Here is a 14,386-nt window from a genome sequence, read left to right as displayed (position 1 = left end):
GACACGGTGCCATCACACCTGCATACACAGACACACACGCACGCACGCACACGCAGGCCAAAGCGACGCGGCGTGGGGGAGCCCCTGGAAGCTGCCCCCAGGGGCCCCAAAGCCGGGCCTGCACAATTAGGACGGCCACTTGCAAAAACAGCCATCCGCGAGCAGAGCGGCTCGTTCCGAACAGTGGCGTCGTCGCTCTGTCTCTCTCGCACGCATGGGCCGTCCCGTCGGCGTGCGAGAGAGACAGAGCACTCCGTCGCCATCGGGGAGGCGCGCGGTCTCGCGATTTCTCATATTCACGTCGTTGCCGACGCGCGGCGATAACGTGATGAGGCGGCCATCCATCCCGCTGGACGCCTTGCTCGACGCCGTCCTCTTGACGACCACTTAGCGTCGGGATGAGAAATCGAGCGGCGCACTATCTGCGTCCGTCTCGGTCCGTCTGGCCGGCTGACGAGGAGGTGACACGGCGACCGTCGTGGGCCCGATAGTGGGTCTCAACAAGGGAAAGGTTGTCTGGCGGTCGGGAAATGAATGTTCTTGGAACAAGCGAACAAATGCCGAAATCCCAAATCGGCCTCTGTGCTGCTGTCTGGGCATCATTTTGCCAGCAAGCCGCGCCGCCGCAGCGAAGCAAGCAGGGCGACCCCGCCGCGGCGCGGCACGGCCAGGAATGAACTTGTTGCAGGACGTGTCGGACACCGCGATGTAGGTCCGCGGGACATCGGCCGCGACTTGTACACCGATTTGCTGCGATGGCGCGCCGCCACGCTCGGGCACGCCGTCAAGGCCGCGAGCGTGTTCGCGAGCTTGGCGACGTGACAGAGCGCGCGGCCCGTTCGCTCTCCCGACGCTCGAAAATAGCTCGGCATCGCTCGCCCGGTCGTCTCGGAAAAATTCGGTCGGCGGCACGGGGAGTCGAACCTCCGGCGGCCGACCTGGGTCGCTTTTAGGTTTTCCTAGGCGGCCGCCCTGCAGGGAGTGTTGTTGTCGAAGCGGCGGGGGCGGCCGGGCGTGTGCCGTGCATTCCTATGGCGTTGCTCACTGTCTCACTGCTCACGGCGCCTGCCCGCCTGCCCGCCTCACAGAGCATTATGGTCCTTTAGCCGCATGACTCATTGGGGACACGGGGATTACTAGATCGGCGTGCTCAAGACAGCCAGCACAGCCAGCACAGCCAGCCGCCCTTCCCCGCTCGACAAGGCGGCCGAGCTTTCTCCACCTGCTGGAGGACCTCGGCGAACTCGGCGAACTCGCAGTGCGCATCACCCCGCACACTCACACTCACACACTCACACGCACACACACGCGCGCGCGCGCACACACACACAGACACACACACACACACACACACACACACACACACACACACACACACATACACACACACACACACACACACACACACAACACACACATGCAGGCTCGTTAGAGCGTGCGCTAGTGCTGTAGCGCAGTGTGAGTGCGGGTGGATGAAAAGTGCGGGCACGGGGTGGCGTAGCGCCGCATAGAGCCGCATAGAGCCCCCAGCGGCGCGGGGCGGGGCGGGGCGCCGACATCGCCGAGCACGTGTACCGCTAATGAGAAGATGTGTAGCGCGCTGCTGCCCTTCCAGGCGCCACGCATTCTCCAGCACTCCAGCGCCGCTGTGCCCCCAGCATCCAGCCAGCCTCCAGCCGGCGGCCGCGTTCGCAACTTTCCGCCCCCGCACAACCGCGCACCGCCAAAATAAACGCCGCGGACTTCTCGGATTTTCACCCACCCTCTGCATTATCGGGCGGGTATTTGTGACGCGACCCGATTCGTTTTGCTTTACGCGGAACTGGGCGATGGCGGCGCTGTGGCGGCCCGGCTCGCAACGTCCGATTGGCTGAAGCGCTGCCGCGCTGACGGTGTGCCCGCCGCCCTGGCCGCGATGACGGCAGCCCGCCCTCGGCGACACTCTTCGACAAGGGTGATGGATCACGGGAACTGCCAATGGTTTCATGCCCGCTCAAAAAATAAAAAGACGAAGCAGACGAAGAAACAAGCAATCATGGACCCGAGGAGAACTTTAGTGAAAAATAAAAGAAAACTCCGGGTCAGCGTGGGTCCGATTTTGCACGACCACCCATTCTTTCTACAGTCCTCTCTCCTTCGAAAGAAATTGGTCCACGGCCGCGGCCGGAAACTCAGCATCGGTAGCAACGAGATCAAAATGATCCATTCATTATTTCTTGTTTCCAGAAGGGGGGGGCTCATTACCTCCAATGGATTCACCTCCAATCCATTGGAGGTAGTGGACTCATCTCTTCCAGAATGGCTCCAGCGCGGCCAGGCAACGCCGAGCAGCGCGGTGTGCATACTTTCCGCTCCTACACCCATTCTGAACCCATTCCGGACCATTAAAACGGCGTTACTACACCGCGGAGGCGTAACGCGGACAGCTGTCTCTCTCGCGCTCAAGGGGCGGTCCGCGGGGGCGCGAGGGAGACAGAGCGACGACGAGCACTTTCGAAATGAGCCCGCAGGCCGGACAGTCACGGCCACCCCGATCAATAATCGATCATCGGACTCGAATCTCGGTCCGGGCCGGCCGGGCCGGGGACTTGATTCAAATGAGATGGCGCCCAACGGACCGGGCCGGGCCGGACCGGCCGGCCGAGCGATGAAAAATTGTGCGCGCGAAACAAAAAGGCGCTGTCCGTCGGCGTCCGTCATCAGTCTCTTGTTGTTGTTTGCCTGCGCTGCCTGCTTTGCATGTCGCTCCCCGCGGCGGTCATCGCCATGTCGATGGCCATGCCGTACTTGGAGTGCCCAAACTACTATCCGGACTATCCGCAGCGCGGCGCTGGGCGGGGCGGCCCGGCCCGGGAGGCTGATGGCCAAACGATGGTTCCGTTCCGTTCGCCTCGCTCCGCGCTTCGCCGCGCTCTCCCGCCGCCAGTTGTTATTTCGATTATCGGCCGCTCATTTTATAAGAATCAGCGAATCAGCATCGGGCCACCGCCGTGGGGCGTCGTGCGCGCGATAGCCGCTTTGATTTTACTCGTTCGTTTTCCCTCCGCGCTTTCTGTTTTGTTTTTGTTTTCTAGTGTAGCCGCGCGGTGGGCCGGTCGAGTGACGCAGCCGAACCTGGAGCGGCGCGCCACCGCGTCCGCGGCCCCGCGTACTCACCCGTATTAGGCGGGCATGTAAAACACGGTCTTATTAAGATGATAACACTTCCGATAAGGCGGCGCGGCGAGGCCCCGGGTGAGAACATTAGTGCGTCTGGAATGAGTAAACGCGTCCAGGGAAAGAATGGCCGCTTTTCATTAACCGGTCGTTATGCCGCGCCAAACTTCTCCCAACTTGTGTTGTAATTAGTGGCGCCTAAGTTATTCTCAGCCGAGTGTTGTTGTTGTTGGTTGTAAGGACGGGGCACGCGCGCGGACGAAAAAGTTGGACGCGGAGAAGAATATGCGCTGCGAACGGTACTTCAGCCTGTCATCCGATACTGTGTCTCGTGAATGAAATTGTACGACATAACATCAATGATCGAATGAGGTGTACTCTTCCCTCTGCGTTCCCCCCTTCTCTTACACACACTCACACACACGCGCGCACCATGAATACACGTTCTCACATACAAGTGCTTGTCACCGTGTGCTCGGATCAGGTGAACGCACCGCGGCGGGCCCTTTGATTGGTCCGCGTGCGTGTGCGTGCGTCTGTGTGAGTGCGTTCGAAGGAACGTGTTGCCGTATAAATCATAAGCCCTTGTGTTTAATGCCGGCCTCACTCATTACGAATATTTAAAACCGTGTTCGGATCAAATCTGCACCCATAACCCGTTTTTGCGCGGCCTGCATGCCGGGCCGCGTGGCCGCGTGGATGTGCTTTGGATGTGCTGCACCGAGGCAACCTGCAAGTCCCGGAAGAAGGGGATGGCTTCTCAAAGTTTGGGGAGGACTCGGCGAGTGAGCAACAATTCACGTCGGGAACACGGTAGAAACAGTCGACTTCCCGAAGAGCCTTGCGGCCGACTTGCGGCGAGGAGCCGCGACTTCCACGACGTCGACGTCGCCGCCGCCACCCCCTGACTCCCCAGCCGCAGCCCACAGCCCCGGGCGGGCCCGGCAGCCCGGAGCAACTGTTGTGTTTTGTTTGGTTAACCTCCCACCCCTTGTCCCCAAGAGCCGGAGTGTTGTACGCATTTTTCGGAACATTCATTGAGCAAACCACCCCGGCCGGCTGGGCCTTCCCCGTGGCGGGCCGCGTTCGGGTCGGGGGCAACAAACGGGTGGGGGCGGCGCGCGGCCCAGTGCCCGCGTCGCGGCGCGTCGCGGCGCGTCGCGGGGCGGGGCGTGGGGGCAGCGCGCGGCAGCGCCCGGCAGCGAGCGGGCCCGCCGTTGGCTGGCGGCGGCGCGCGGCGCGGCGTGGGGAGGGCCAGTGGACGGTGGAGGGGGCAGCCAGGACCGGTTTGGTTCGGCCGGCCGCCGCCAGAGGGGTCCCCCTGGGCCGGCGCCGGCTCGTCAGTCGAGGCTTCTCCCTGCCGGCGCGAGCACCCTCCGTGCCGCCGTGCCGCTCGCAGGCCCAGCTGCGCCCCGCGCCGCATCCCGCCACGCCCTGCAGCCTGCCGGCCTGCCAGCCACCCCGACGCGCTGGGGTTAGGGCGGCCGCACGCCGCGACCCTCCGACGCGCCTCCGCGCCGACGCCACCCGGCGCTAGTCCGCGGCCAACTGCCCTGCCCCGCCGTGCCGCGCCGCCGCGCCGCCCCGTCGGCTGCTCGCGTGCCGTGCCACCCTCCAGCCATCGACCCACCCCCACCCCGCCGTGCCGCGCCGTGCCGCGCCGTGGCGTGCCGCCGTGCCACGCTCGCCGTGTTTTGGAAACCCTCTTTGATATTACTCGGCCATTGTCACCGAGCCATAATCGGCGACACCGACAAACGCGCCGAGCCGGCCGCGTCGCGAGTGACGTCCAGTGAAAAGTGCCTACAGTGATAACAACAACCTGGGATATAACAACAACAGCAACATCAGCAACGTCGTCCAGCGTGAAACTCGCGCGTGAAAGTGCAGTGTGTTTGTGACGAGTGCACAGTGAGTGAGTGAGTGTGCGGCGCCGCGAGTGGCGAGTGGCCGCGAAGCACAATCAACAAGTGACTTCTTAAAAAGTGCGCGGTGCGGCTGTGGCTGCGCGCTGCGCCTGGCTCCACTCCGTGGCCCTGTCTGCGCACGCCGCGCCGCGCTGCCGCGCTCAGTCGCGAGGCATCCCCTAGCAGCGTTAGCAGCGGCACAGGCGGGCCGCCCCGTCGCCCCGTGGCTCGTCCTGCTCGCCTCGTCGGCTCGCCCCGCAGCCAGCGCCGCGCTCGCCGCCCCGGCCGGATCGCACCGGGTGACATGCTCGCCGGCCACTGAGTGGCGCGAGCGACGCGTTGCCTTCCCTCGCGAGTGCAGTGCAGTGACGGGGACGGGGCTCGGTTGCTAGCCCCGCTAGTTCACCCCATGTCGTGGCCCCCGAGCGGCCCAGGACGGCGCCAAGACGACGCCCCGCAGAGGACGGCGAGGACGGAGGAGAGCAGCTAGCGCACGGCTAGCGCGAGCCCAGCGAGCCAACGCTGGTGATTTCTTCCCCGCCAAGTGTACATTAAAATCGCCAAGCTGTTGCTGGACATGTCAGCGTACTCTCAGTTCGGGTACTCGTACCCGGCGCCCTCCCAGGTGAGCCCAGAGGTGTGTTTGTGTGTGTGTGTGTGTCCGCCGTGAAGAGGCAGGCCTTTTGTTGGTCCTCCTCGACGTTTGTGTCGAGGTGGCATTGTGGTCGGTGGGCCCTTTTCGGAATCTGGGACCCAATCCACTATAATAGGAGCCCCGCATTGCGTGCGTCTGCCCGTTGTGTCGAGTGGCGCGCTATCGGTCCGGTGTGTCGCGTGGAGTGGCCGCCGTGTAATACGCCGTGTTTGAACAAGTACTCGAGGACCGCGATCATGTCCAAGTGACTGGCGGAAGGGTTATCGTGTCGCGGTGCTTCGCATTGCTTCGCATTGCTTCGCGGCCCGGTGCTCGGCCAGTGCCACCCACGACACCGCGCCGAGGCCGCGCCGCGGAGAACAAGTGTGTCTAGAAGAAGCCCCGCCGGTCGTCGGCGAGTACCCGCGAACCGCCGTCAATGGACAATGAACAGGTCCGGGATGGCGGGGCACCACGGCGGGGCTGCGGGACCACCGGCGGCGCGGCGCGGCCTGGCGCAGCGCGGGTGAACGAAACGGCGCGAACGAACAAAAGAAACGCCGTCGAAAAAGCGACTGGTACGCCGAACAATGGGTAATTAGCACCCGATTTCATTCATTCCGTACCGTTTAATTGTAAAAATGGAAACGGCCGAGCGAACTAGGCGCCAGTGGCGCGCCTCGCGACATTCCGCCGCCCATTCTCAACAAGCAATAACTAGCCAATTAATGGTCGCGGCGCTCTCACGCTCTTTTTTCGCTCTTCTGTCTCTCTCTCTCGCTCCCTCGCAGCGCGCCGGCGTCTCCCTCGGTTCCGGACGGCGCCGGCCGTGGCGCCGGCGACAGCGAGCATTGTCTGACGGGTCTTTGTCGCGCCAATTAGAACGGAGAAACGCATCGACGGCCGGGGCGACGACGGCCACCTCCGGGACGCGAACCTCCGCCGCCGCCGCCAACGCCACCGGCGCCGAGAACGCGCGGTGCAACCCCGGTGCACGCATTTGCAGACGGCGTGCTTAGTGGCGTGATGGACACCGCCGACAGCGCACGCCGCTTGATGAACACGCAGAAGCACGCATCATCGGCGTGCTGCTGTCCAAATTACCTCCGCCAACACCGCGGCCCCACCGCACATTGCGGGCCATAAACACGCGTGTTATACGAGCGGGTAGTTTACAATTCGCGACGTTATGTCTCTATGCCTATCGCCGGCCCGCCCGGCCCGCACACGGGGGCGTCATCCTGCGCCTGTCTGTGTGTGGGGGTGTGTGCGTGTGTGTGTTTATCTTTCTCGAGAAGACGGGGGAGGGCGAGCGAAAAGAAAAAGAGGGGGAAAAGAAGTCGAAGAAATGGTAATAAAAGGACGGATACATAACGTCGTCGTCGCCACCGGCGGGCGTCGCTGCCGGGCCGGCGCCCCCCGTGGGGCCCAGGGCCCGGGCAGGGCCCAGGGCGTGGGGCGTTCATCCCGCGTCTCTCTTACGCACTAATGGGTGCGAGGGAGACGCACGACGGCCGCCTTCGGGGTACCCGGGGGCAGCCCCCGCCCCGGACTGGCCCCGGGGTGTCCGTCGGATCGCTACCTGGCCGAGGCTGCGGGCCGAGAGGGCCCCGGGGAGTGGAGCTGAATAATCGGTGCCCAAAGTGTCTGGTGACCACACAGGTATTTATGTAGCCTGTGTCTGCGGACTGGGCTGCAGTTGCTGGCGAGGTGGCGGTCGACACGCGTTTCGTCCCCTTTGTGGGAAAACATTTGGCCAGTCGGTCATCATAGCGCTGGAGTGGAATTAAATCGGCCCCGTCGTCGCGTGGCGCCGTGCTTCGCCGTGCTACGCCGTGCTGCCACTTCACTTTTGCCGTGCTGGTGGTTGTTGCGCCCGGGCGCCCCCACCCCCGCAATGTTTCTCGGGGCACTTTGCTCCGCCGGAGGTAAACTTGATCGTGTTCTTGTCACCGCGGGGTGGAGGCAGGGCGGAGCAGCGCAGCACAAACAACAACTCGAGGTGCTTCTTCGGCTGCTCCGGGCCCCTCGTTCATCTATCTGGCTGCCGGTGATGGCGTCCAAGCGGTGGCGCCGGGCTGGGCCCCGCGGGGGTGCTTGGTGCCCTGCTTGTGCTGCTTGTCGACGCGCGCGGAGTGCCGCCAGCCCCGCCAGCCCCGCGGCCTCGCTGACGGCCTGACGGCCTCCTGCATCATGGATGGCTGTCCTCCAACCCTTGCTCGCAGTCGCCCTGGCCGCCCTGGTCCCCGGGCCGCTAATAAAAGCCGTGTCGCTGGAGGTGCCTCGTCGGCGTCCCGGCCGTTGTCACGTCGCCGTCGTCGATTGCCTTCCGGACCGGCGGACTGCCCCCGCGCCCCGCGCAACAGTGTTGCACTCGGTGCGTCCTCCGGCACGCCAAGCTGGCCGAGCTGACCGTGCCCGCCGTGCCCCCGTCCGGTGTCTCGGACGACTCCCCCCGGTTTTGGTTATATGGGACCGTCCGGGCCGTGCGGGCCGTCCGGGGCCCAGAATGGACTCTGAATGGAAGACTCCAGTTTACGGGCGTCATTCCATCTCCGTTTGCCTCCAAATTGTATTCAAATTTCGGCGCGCGCCGAGACAACGCGGCTCGCCCAGTGTGTGTGTGTGTGGGAGTCGCGCTGGCCGCCACAAAGCAGTGCAGGACGCCGTTTCATTGCCACTTGGCACTATTATCTGGCCCAGATAACGATAGCGGACACGCCGATTCCGGAGAGTCGAGTCCTTTAGTCCTTTTACGGCCACTGCTGCGTATGCAGGGCCCTTTTCCCTCCGGATTCTCCCCTTTTCTTGCGCCCTTCCAGATTCTTTATTTTCCAGTGGACACGCTGGCGGGCGTGTCGTGGGCGTGGCGGGAGCAGACGACGCGCGAAGCGGCGATGCGGCAGAGCCGCACCGTAAAGTATTGCCAACATCGGCTGCCCCGCTGCCGTGCTGTGTGTGGCTCCTCTCCGGTTTATCTGGGAAGAAAATCGTGGCGATAATTACTTCTAGCGTGAATTTGGACGGGCTGACGCGTCCGCTGCCAATTAATCGCCGCTTTCGGCCGCGGCCGCTTGGCGGTCGTGCGTGTGTGGAGGTGTGTGTAGGTGTGTGTGTGCGACGCGGTGCGTCCGGAGAGGACCACCTACCGCCGCGTCGCGCCGCGCGCCGCCCGCCGCACCGCGCTCACACACTCACACACACACACACACACACACACTCAAACACACACACACACACACACACTCACACACGCGGCTACTCCGCGCATCGCATCGTATTGCCGGCCTCGTAAACTTGCACATAAACATAAACAAGGAATTACTTATCTTCCGAATTATTGTACGGAGTGGACTTGCGGAGGGGGAGATCGCATACGATGTGTGCGTGTGTGTGTGTGTGTGTGCGCGCACTTGCGCTTGCACCTGTGTGTGTGTGCCTGTGTGTGTTTGTCGGCAGCGGAATGTGGTCCGTCGCGACGCTCACTGCGTAGCGCCCCCTGCTGCCGGTGCGGTGGCGGTGTGGTGGCAGTGTGGTGGTGCCGCGCACCGGAACTCGCTGCACAACCGTGCACAACCTGAAGGGCGCGGCGCCGCGGCGCGCAACCACGTCGCTCGCAGTGTGCTCGCAGTCAGACGAAAGCTAGACGGCCATCTTGGTGGTTGTTGGTGTGACTCCACTGTGCAATTGGGCTCCCCCCCCCCTCCCCTCCCTTCTCGGTCCGATGGCATCATGGTACAGTGGACCCGCCTCGCGTTCCGTTTCATTCAAGGGGGCGGCCGGTACATAAATCGCGCACCGCCGATTGGTACACCGTCTAGTTCGAGGCGGTGCCAGGGTGACCAACTCGAGATATCAGTGTACTACGTCTAGCTGGTAATCAGTGAAATAATCAACACAATCCGACATAATCGCAATCATACTTTGGGAGATTCAATCAGTTTTTGACCAACTTTGTAAGGTTACTGGTTTTGCGAGGTCAAAGCCTTCCTGAGGCAGGGCGTGAAAGAGTGGTCTAGGGCGTTAAGGGAGGCCTTCTACGGCAAGTAGATTGGACACAGCGGCCTCCCAAAATCAGCCCAGTCCCATCCGCGTCATGGCTGTACCGTAATTGTTTCTCCTCTTGCGGCGACACACTGTGCACGCGACCGCACGCACCGGGCGACGACGGCGTGGTCGTCGGCCGCCATCTTAATGAAGCTAATAAAGAAGGCGTCGGGCGGCGGCACTCGCAGATAGCGCCGTGGTGTATGAGTGTGTGGGGGACACGCTGGGACAGCCTGGAACAGCCTGGAACAGCCGTGCCGAGGTGGCGTGCCGCGCCAAGAGTGGGCCCCACAAGGGGTGACCCACTGTAAAATTTTGTGTACAATGATTGTGTGAATGTGCAAGAATGTGCTAGATTTCTGGCGTTGATTGCCACACATGTTGCCTACTTGCAGGTGGTAAAATGGCGGATATTATTCAATTCGACATCTTTAATCGGTCTCTCAATGATGGCTCGGAGAAACGGACCCGGATGTTCCTCATTCCCGAATGAGCTGCGCGCGCTTTTACAAAGTCGGACGCCAATAATCTTTTGTTCGTGTGCTTTACCACGCGGTCGTAAAGTTATCGCGTATGTGGTTAATTAAACATGAGGCGTAAGTGTCGGGGATTATGCACTCATTACTTCTCATTAGGTCTTATTCGAGAGCTTTGCTTGCTGCCATTGCTGCGCATGGCGGCCGTGTGGCGTGGAAGAGCCGTGCCTGTGAAGCATAAAGTTTTTGAAAGGCACAAAACAGGTAGCATTAACAAGAGTGGCTGCCAAGCGACGATAATAACCCTGCCGTCATTACAGGCCGCTGCTCGGGCAAACGAGAGCAGGCGCGGGAAGACCGCGGGAATGCGCGCCAAAATTCGAAATGAAGTGTGCGGTGCGGGCAGCAGGCGGCGGTGCGGACGCGCGTGTTTACAGTGTGGTACACGTGTTCACGTGTTCCACGCCCGGGAACTACTTGGCCCGGTGTAATCCGGCGTGACGACGGCCTAGACGACGGCCTGGACGACGTCCTGCGAGATTAGGGGAGCGGACACGCCCCGCCCGGTTTAGCAGCTCGGCCTGCAGCTGGCAGTGTAGTGCGTGGTATTTTAGGTAATTGGCGAAGCGGGCGATTGGTAAATCCAGCACTGCAGGGCGGTGCAGGGCGTGCAGGGCGTGCACCTGGTGGATGGGAGTTTCCCGGCCGAGCGCCCCTCTCTGCCCCCGCGCCGCCCCCGCGCCGCCCCCGCACCGCTCGCTGCACTGTGCGGGACTACTTAGTCCTCGCTGCTCGTAAGTTGTTGCGAAACCGAGCACCGCCACCACTGCGCCGTAGTTCCGGGGGGTCGGCGACCCCGCCGTGCCCCGCGCCCCGCACCCGCCGAGCCCACGGGCCGCGCTGGTGTGGCTGGCGTGGCTGGCGTCACACACATGGGGCTCGCGGAACGCTGCCGTGTCGCACTCACACACTCGCACACTGCTCGCAGCCGGCCAAATTGTGTTGGCGCGTGTTCGGCTTCGGCGGTGCGACGCGCTGACTTGTGAAATTGTCATAGCGACATTGTGCGCATTGGCGGCGCGGCGCGGCACGGCGCGACCCCTTGTCACGTTTACGCTGACGGCCTGCCCGGCCTGCCAGCCTGAGTAGCCGTTGGCCGGCGTTGGCCGCGCGCGCACTTTTGATTCCGTTGTTGATCCGGACACCTTTCCGGTTTGGCGGGGCGGGGCGGGGCGGGGCGGGGCGGGGCGGCCAGGACGACGTCGATGAGGAGGTGATTGACACCTCGTGACACGGCGGCTGGCTGCCCGGGCTGCCACTCGGGTCGCCACTCAGGGCCACACAGTGCCTGCAAGTGAAGCCCCGAACGGAGGGTCAACGGCCACGGGGCCCTGCCCGTCCCCGGCCTGCCCCGGCCCTATGGGTCCTGCGGGGGTGGGGCCGGCAGGGCCAGCACCCTCCACTGTAAAGGCTAAACGCCTCGAATCACAGAGGACCGTCCAACCGCAAAATACTACAGCCCAGTCAGTCTAACTTCGGCGCGGAAAATTAGCAGTGGCGTTTGCGCGCGCAAATCTTTGCCGAGTCGCCGGTGCCGGGAGACTGCGAGGCTGCGGCTGCAGTCAACTTGGGCCGGAGAGGGTGGCGGCCTGGCGGCACGGCGTGCTCCCGCGGGACCTCTTCGCGGGACAGGTTCCCTCGGAGGGTAGCCGGCGCGCGGGGCGGGGCGGGCAGGGCGGCCCTGTGGGGGTGAAGGACACAGTTCGTCATCGCGAGGCTGCCTGACGGCGCCATGTTGGCTTCAGAGGCCCGCTCGTCAATGAGTGGAGGGCGCCCCCCGCCCCCACCCCGGCCAAGGCCTTCCAGGACGCGTTCCAGGTCCAGGACGCCCTCCAGGACGCGCCTCTCACCAAACCCGTTCGCGTCGCTCTGCCGTCCTGCAGGTCCCGCGGGTCCAGTGTGCCAGGCTGTGCCAGGCCCCCGGTTGCCGAGCCCAGGCGCTAAAGCATTTAGTGAGAGTATTCCCAGGTCGTCTTTTTAAGTTTGGGCCGAGGGTAATTTTGTTTTTTCTTTGGGCCGGGGCCTGGGGCCGGTCGGTGGCTCGACAGGCCGTTCCAGGCCGTACGGCTGGCCGGCCGGTCCCGAGGTGTGGACGCTGTTGGGCCCCCGGTCTTCGTGTTGCTGCGGCGCGGGGCGGAGCGCTGCGGAGTACAGAGTCATTACTCCTGGCCTTGGTGGCGTGGCTCGCCAGGCACGGCAGCGCACCGGCCAGCGCGCCTCCACGACCTGCACGGCTTGCACGGCCTCCTCCACCACCGTGACGTGCTGGACGGTGACGTGCTCGCCGAACTGACTTTTCGCCGACGCCATGATCCACAGCGCTCTCGTCACCCTTTCTCTCTCGCACTCGTGGCGCATCCGGCAGCAGGGGTGTGACGGAGAGAGGGCGCCGCGCGCCTGCCCCATACGCGGGACGAAACCTCTGGAATAGAGAATTTTCATAGCGCTTGGTTATTTTGGGCTCCGAAAAACGCGGGCCCTGCCGCACCCCGCTCGGGGGCTTTCCGCGAGCGGAGGCCGACTTCGGGATGACCGCGGCCAGTGCCCGGGGGCGTGTGGGGCGGCCCGTGGTCCGCCCCGCCCCGCCCCGCCCCGGGCCATGATGGTATCGGCGGCATCGTGAACGCTGCGGCGGTAGCAATTTGATAGCATCTTGATGCGTACGGCGTGGTGCGGCGTCCTCGCGCGTCGCGGCCCGCGGGCCAGACCGGCCGGCCCGGCCCGGCATGCCGGCGTGTCGTCGGCACTGCACCCGGTAGCCGCGTAGCCGCGTAGTAGCCGCCGGAGATGATATCGCTCTCCTTCATCTTCCTCCTCCTCGTTTTCGTATCCAATTTTTAAACTTTTTCGTGTTGTTCCTTAAGTGTTGTTGCCGAAGCGGCCCACCGGTCTCGAGGCATGTGGCAGCAGCGCTTGGCAGCACCGCGACAAATATGGTGTATGTTTCGGGCCGTGCGTGTGTGTGTGCGTGTGTGTGCGCTCGCGCGTCGTAACCATGGAAACCCGAGACGGCGGCCGGCCCCGGGGTGACGGCCCCACGGCGTGGCGGTGGCAGGTGAGGCAATTATTGGCGCGGTGCAGGCTGGCTCCGAACAGCGCTGCCGTCGCTCTGTCTCTCTCGCTCGCGATCTTGGAGGCCCTGAGGGGTGCGAGAGAGACGGGTCCGGCTGCAGGCCGTGCGTAGCACCGCGTGGCGGCCGCTGCCCCGCCGGTAGCGTCGTGTCCGAGGCCGCGCCGCAGGGGGCTGGCCGGCCGGGAGGGACCCCCACGGCCCCAAGTCAGCCCGTCCGACGCTCCAGAAAATTTACTCGGCCGAAACCTGAGGTGGGCCGTGCCGCCGTGCCATGCGCGCCTCGGGCCCGAAGGGACGCCACGACCGCCTCCAGGACGCTGCCGGCCGCCGGGGCGAACCCAGGACGAGGACGACGGCCTGGCGGGGAGCTCCACGACGGCGAGGCCGGGGCCTTCCCAGCAAAAGCCCAAGAAGGGCGCTCTCCTCGCGGAAAGGACTCGCCGAGGGAAGTGGTTGGGCAGAACGAGCGATGCGGGCTTCCCCGTCGTAAGTCCGACGGCCGCTGCATTTTCGGCTTGGCGGCTCCCTCGAGAATCCCTCGTCGGAGGAGCGCCCGTGGTGGAGGGAGCACCCACGGCGCGCCGGATACTTGGTGCGTCGTTCTGCCTCCCTGTCGCTTCCTTCCGTTCGGACTCTGATCGGCGGCGGCGCGCGGTCGGCGGGCAGGGCGGCAGGGCGGCGTGCAGGTCACGACAGCGACGCGGCCCCGCTCCGCTCGCCCCGCTCCATTGTTTTGTGGCTCACATCCATGAAATTGCATTCGGCCGGGGCACCGAGGGCCTGGTGGCGCTGGCGGCCTGGCGCACGGCCCGCGCGGAGGGCTCCAGGTGTTGCAGGACTTTCAAGGATTGCGGTGCCGTATGGGGGCCGCCCCGCCCCGCCCCGCCCCGCCACGTTCCGAACAATGGGACGTGCAATTCCCGCTGCAAGCTATCGCCGCGGCGTGGCGGCCGGTGGCGGCGTCGCGGTGCGCGCTCGGCCGGGAAATTCCAATGGCTTTCCCTCTCGCGTCATTATTTCCGCATCAATTTTC

At 64.1% G+C, this 14,386-nt stretch overlaps 1 protein-coding gene across 1 annotated transcript in view; it reads left to right on the top strand.

The window, feature by feature from the left end:
* The first annotated feature begins 5,355 nt into the window (after positions 1-5,355).
* The window catches only part of LOC117653309 (homeobox protein araucan-like), a 40,523-nt gene continuing 31,492 nt past the window's right edge, over positions 5,356-14,386 (top strand). The window contains exon 1 of the mRNA XM_034398913.1: positions 5,356-5,688. Coding sequence (XP_034254804.1) covers positions 5,641-5,688 — 48 coding nt within the window. The 5' untranslated portion in view covers positions 5,356-5,640. The remainder of the gene's footprint in view (positions 5,689-14,386) is intronic.

This window comes from Thrips palmi, unplaced genomic scaffold (assembly GCF_012932325.1).
Source record: "Thrips palmi isolate BJ-2018 unplaced genomic scaffold, TpBJ-2018v1 HiC_scaffold_8, whole genome shotgun sequence".
NCBI classification, from domain to species: domain Eukaryota; kingdom Metazoa; phylum Arthropoda; class Insecta; order Thysanoptera; family Thripidae; genus Thrips; species Thrips palmi.
Note: the sequence above shows the minus strand (reverse complement) of the source record. Positions and strands in the feature narration are given on the sequence as shown.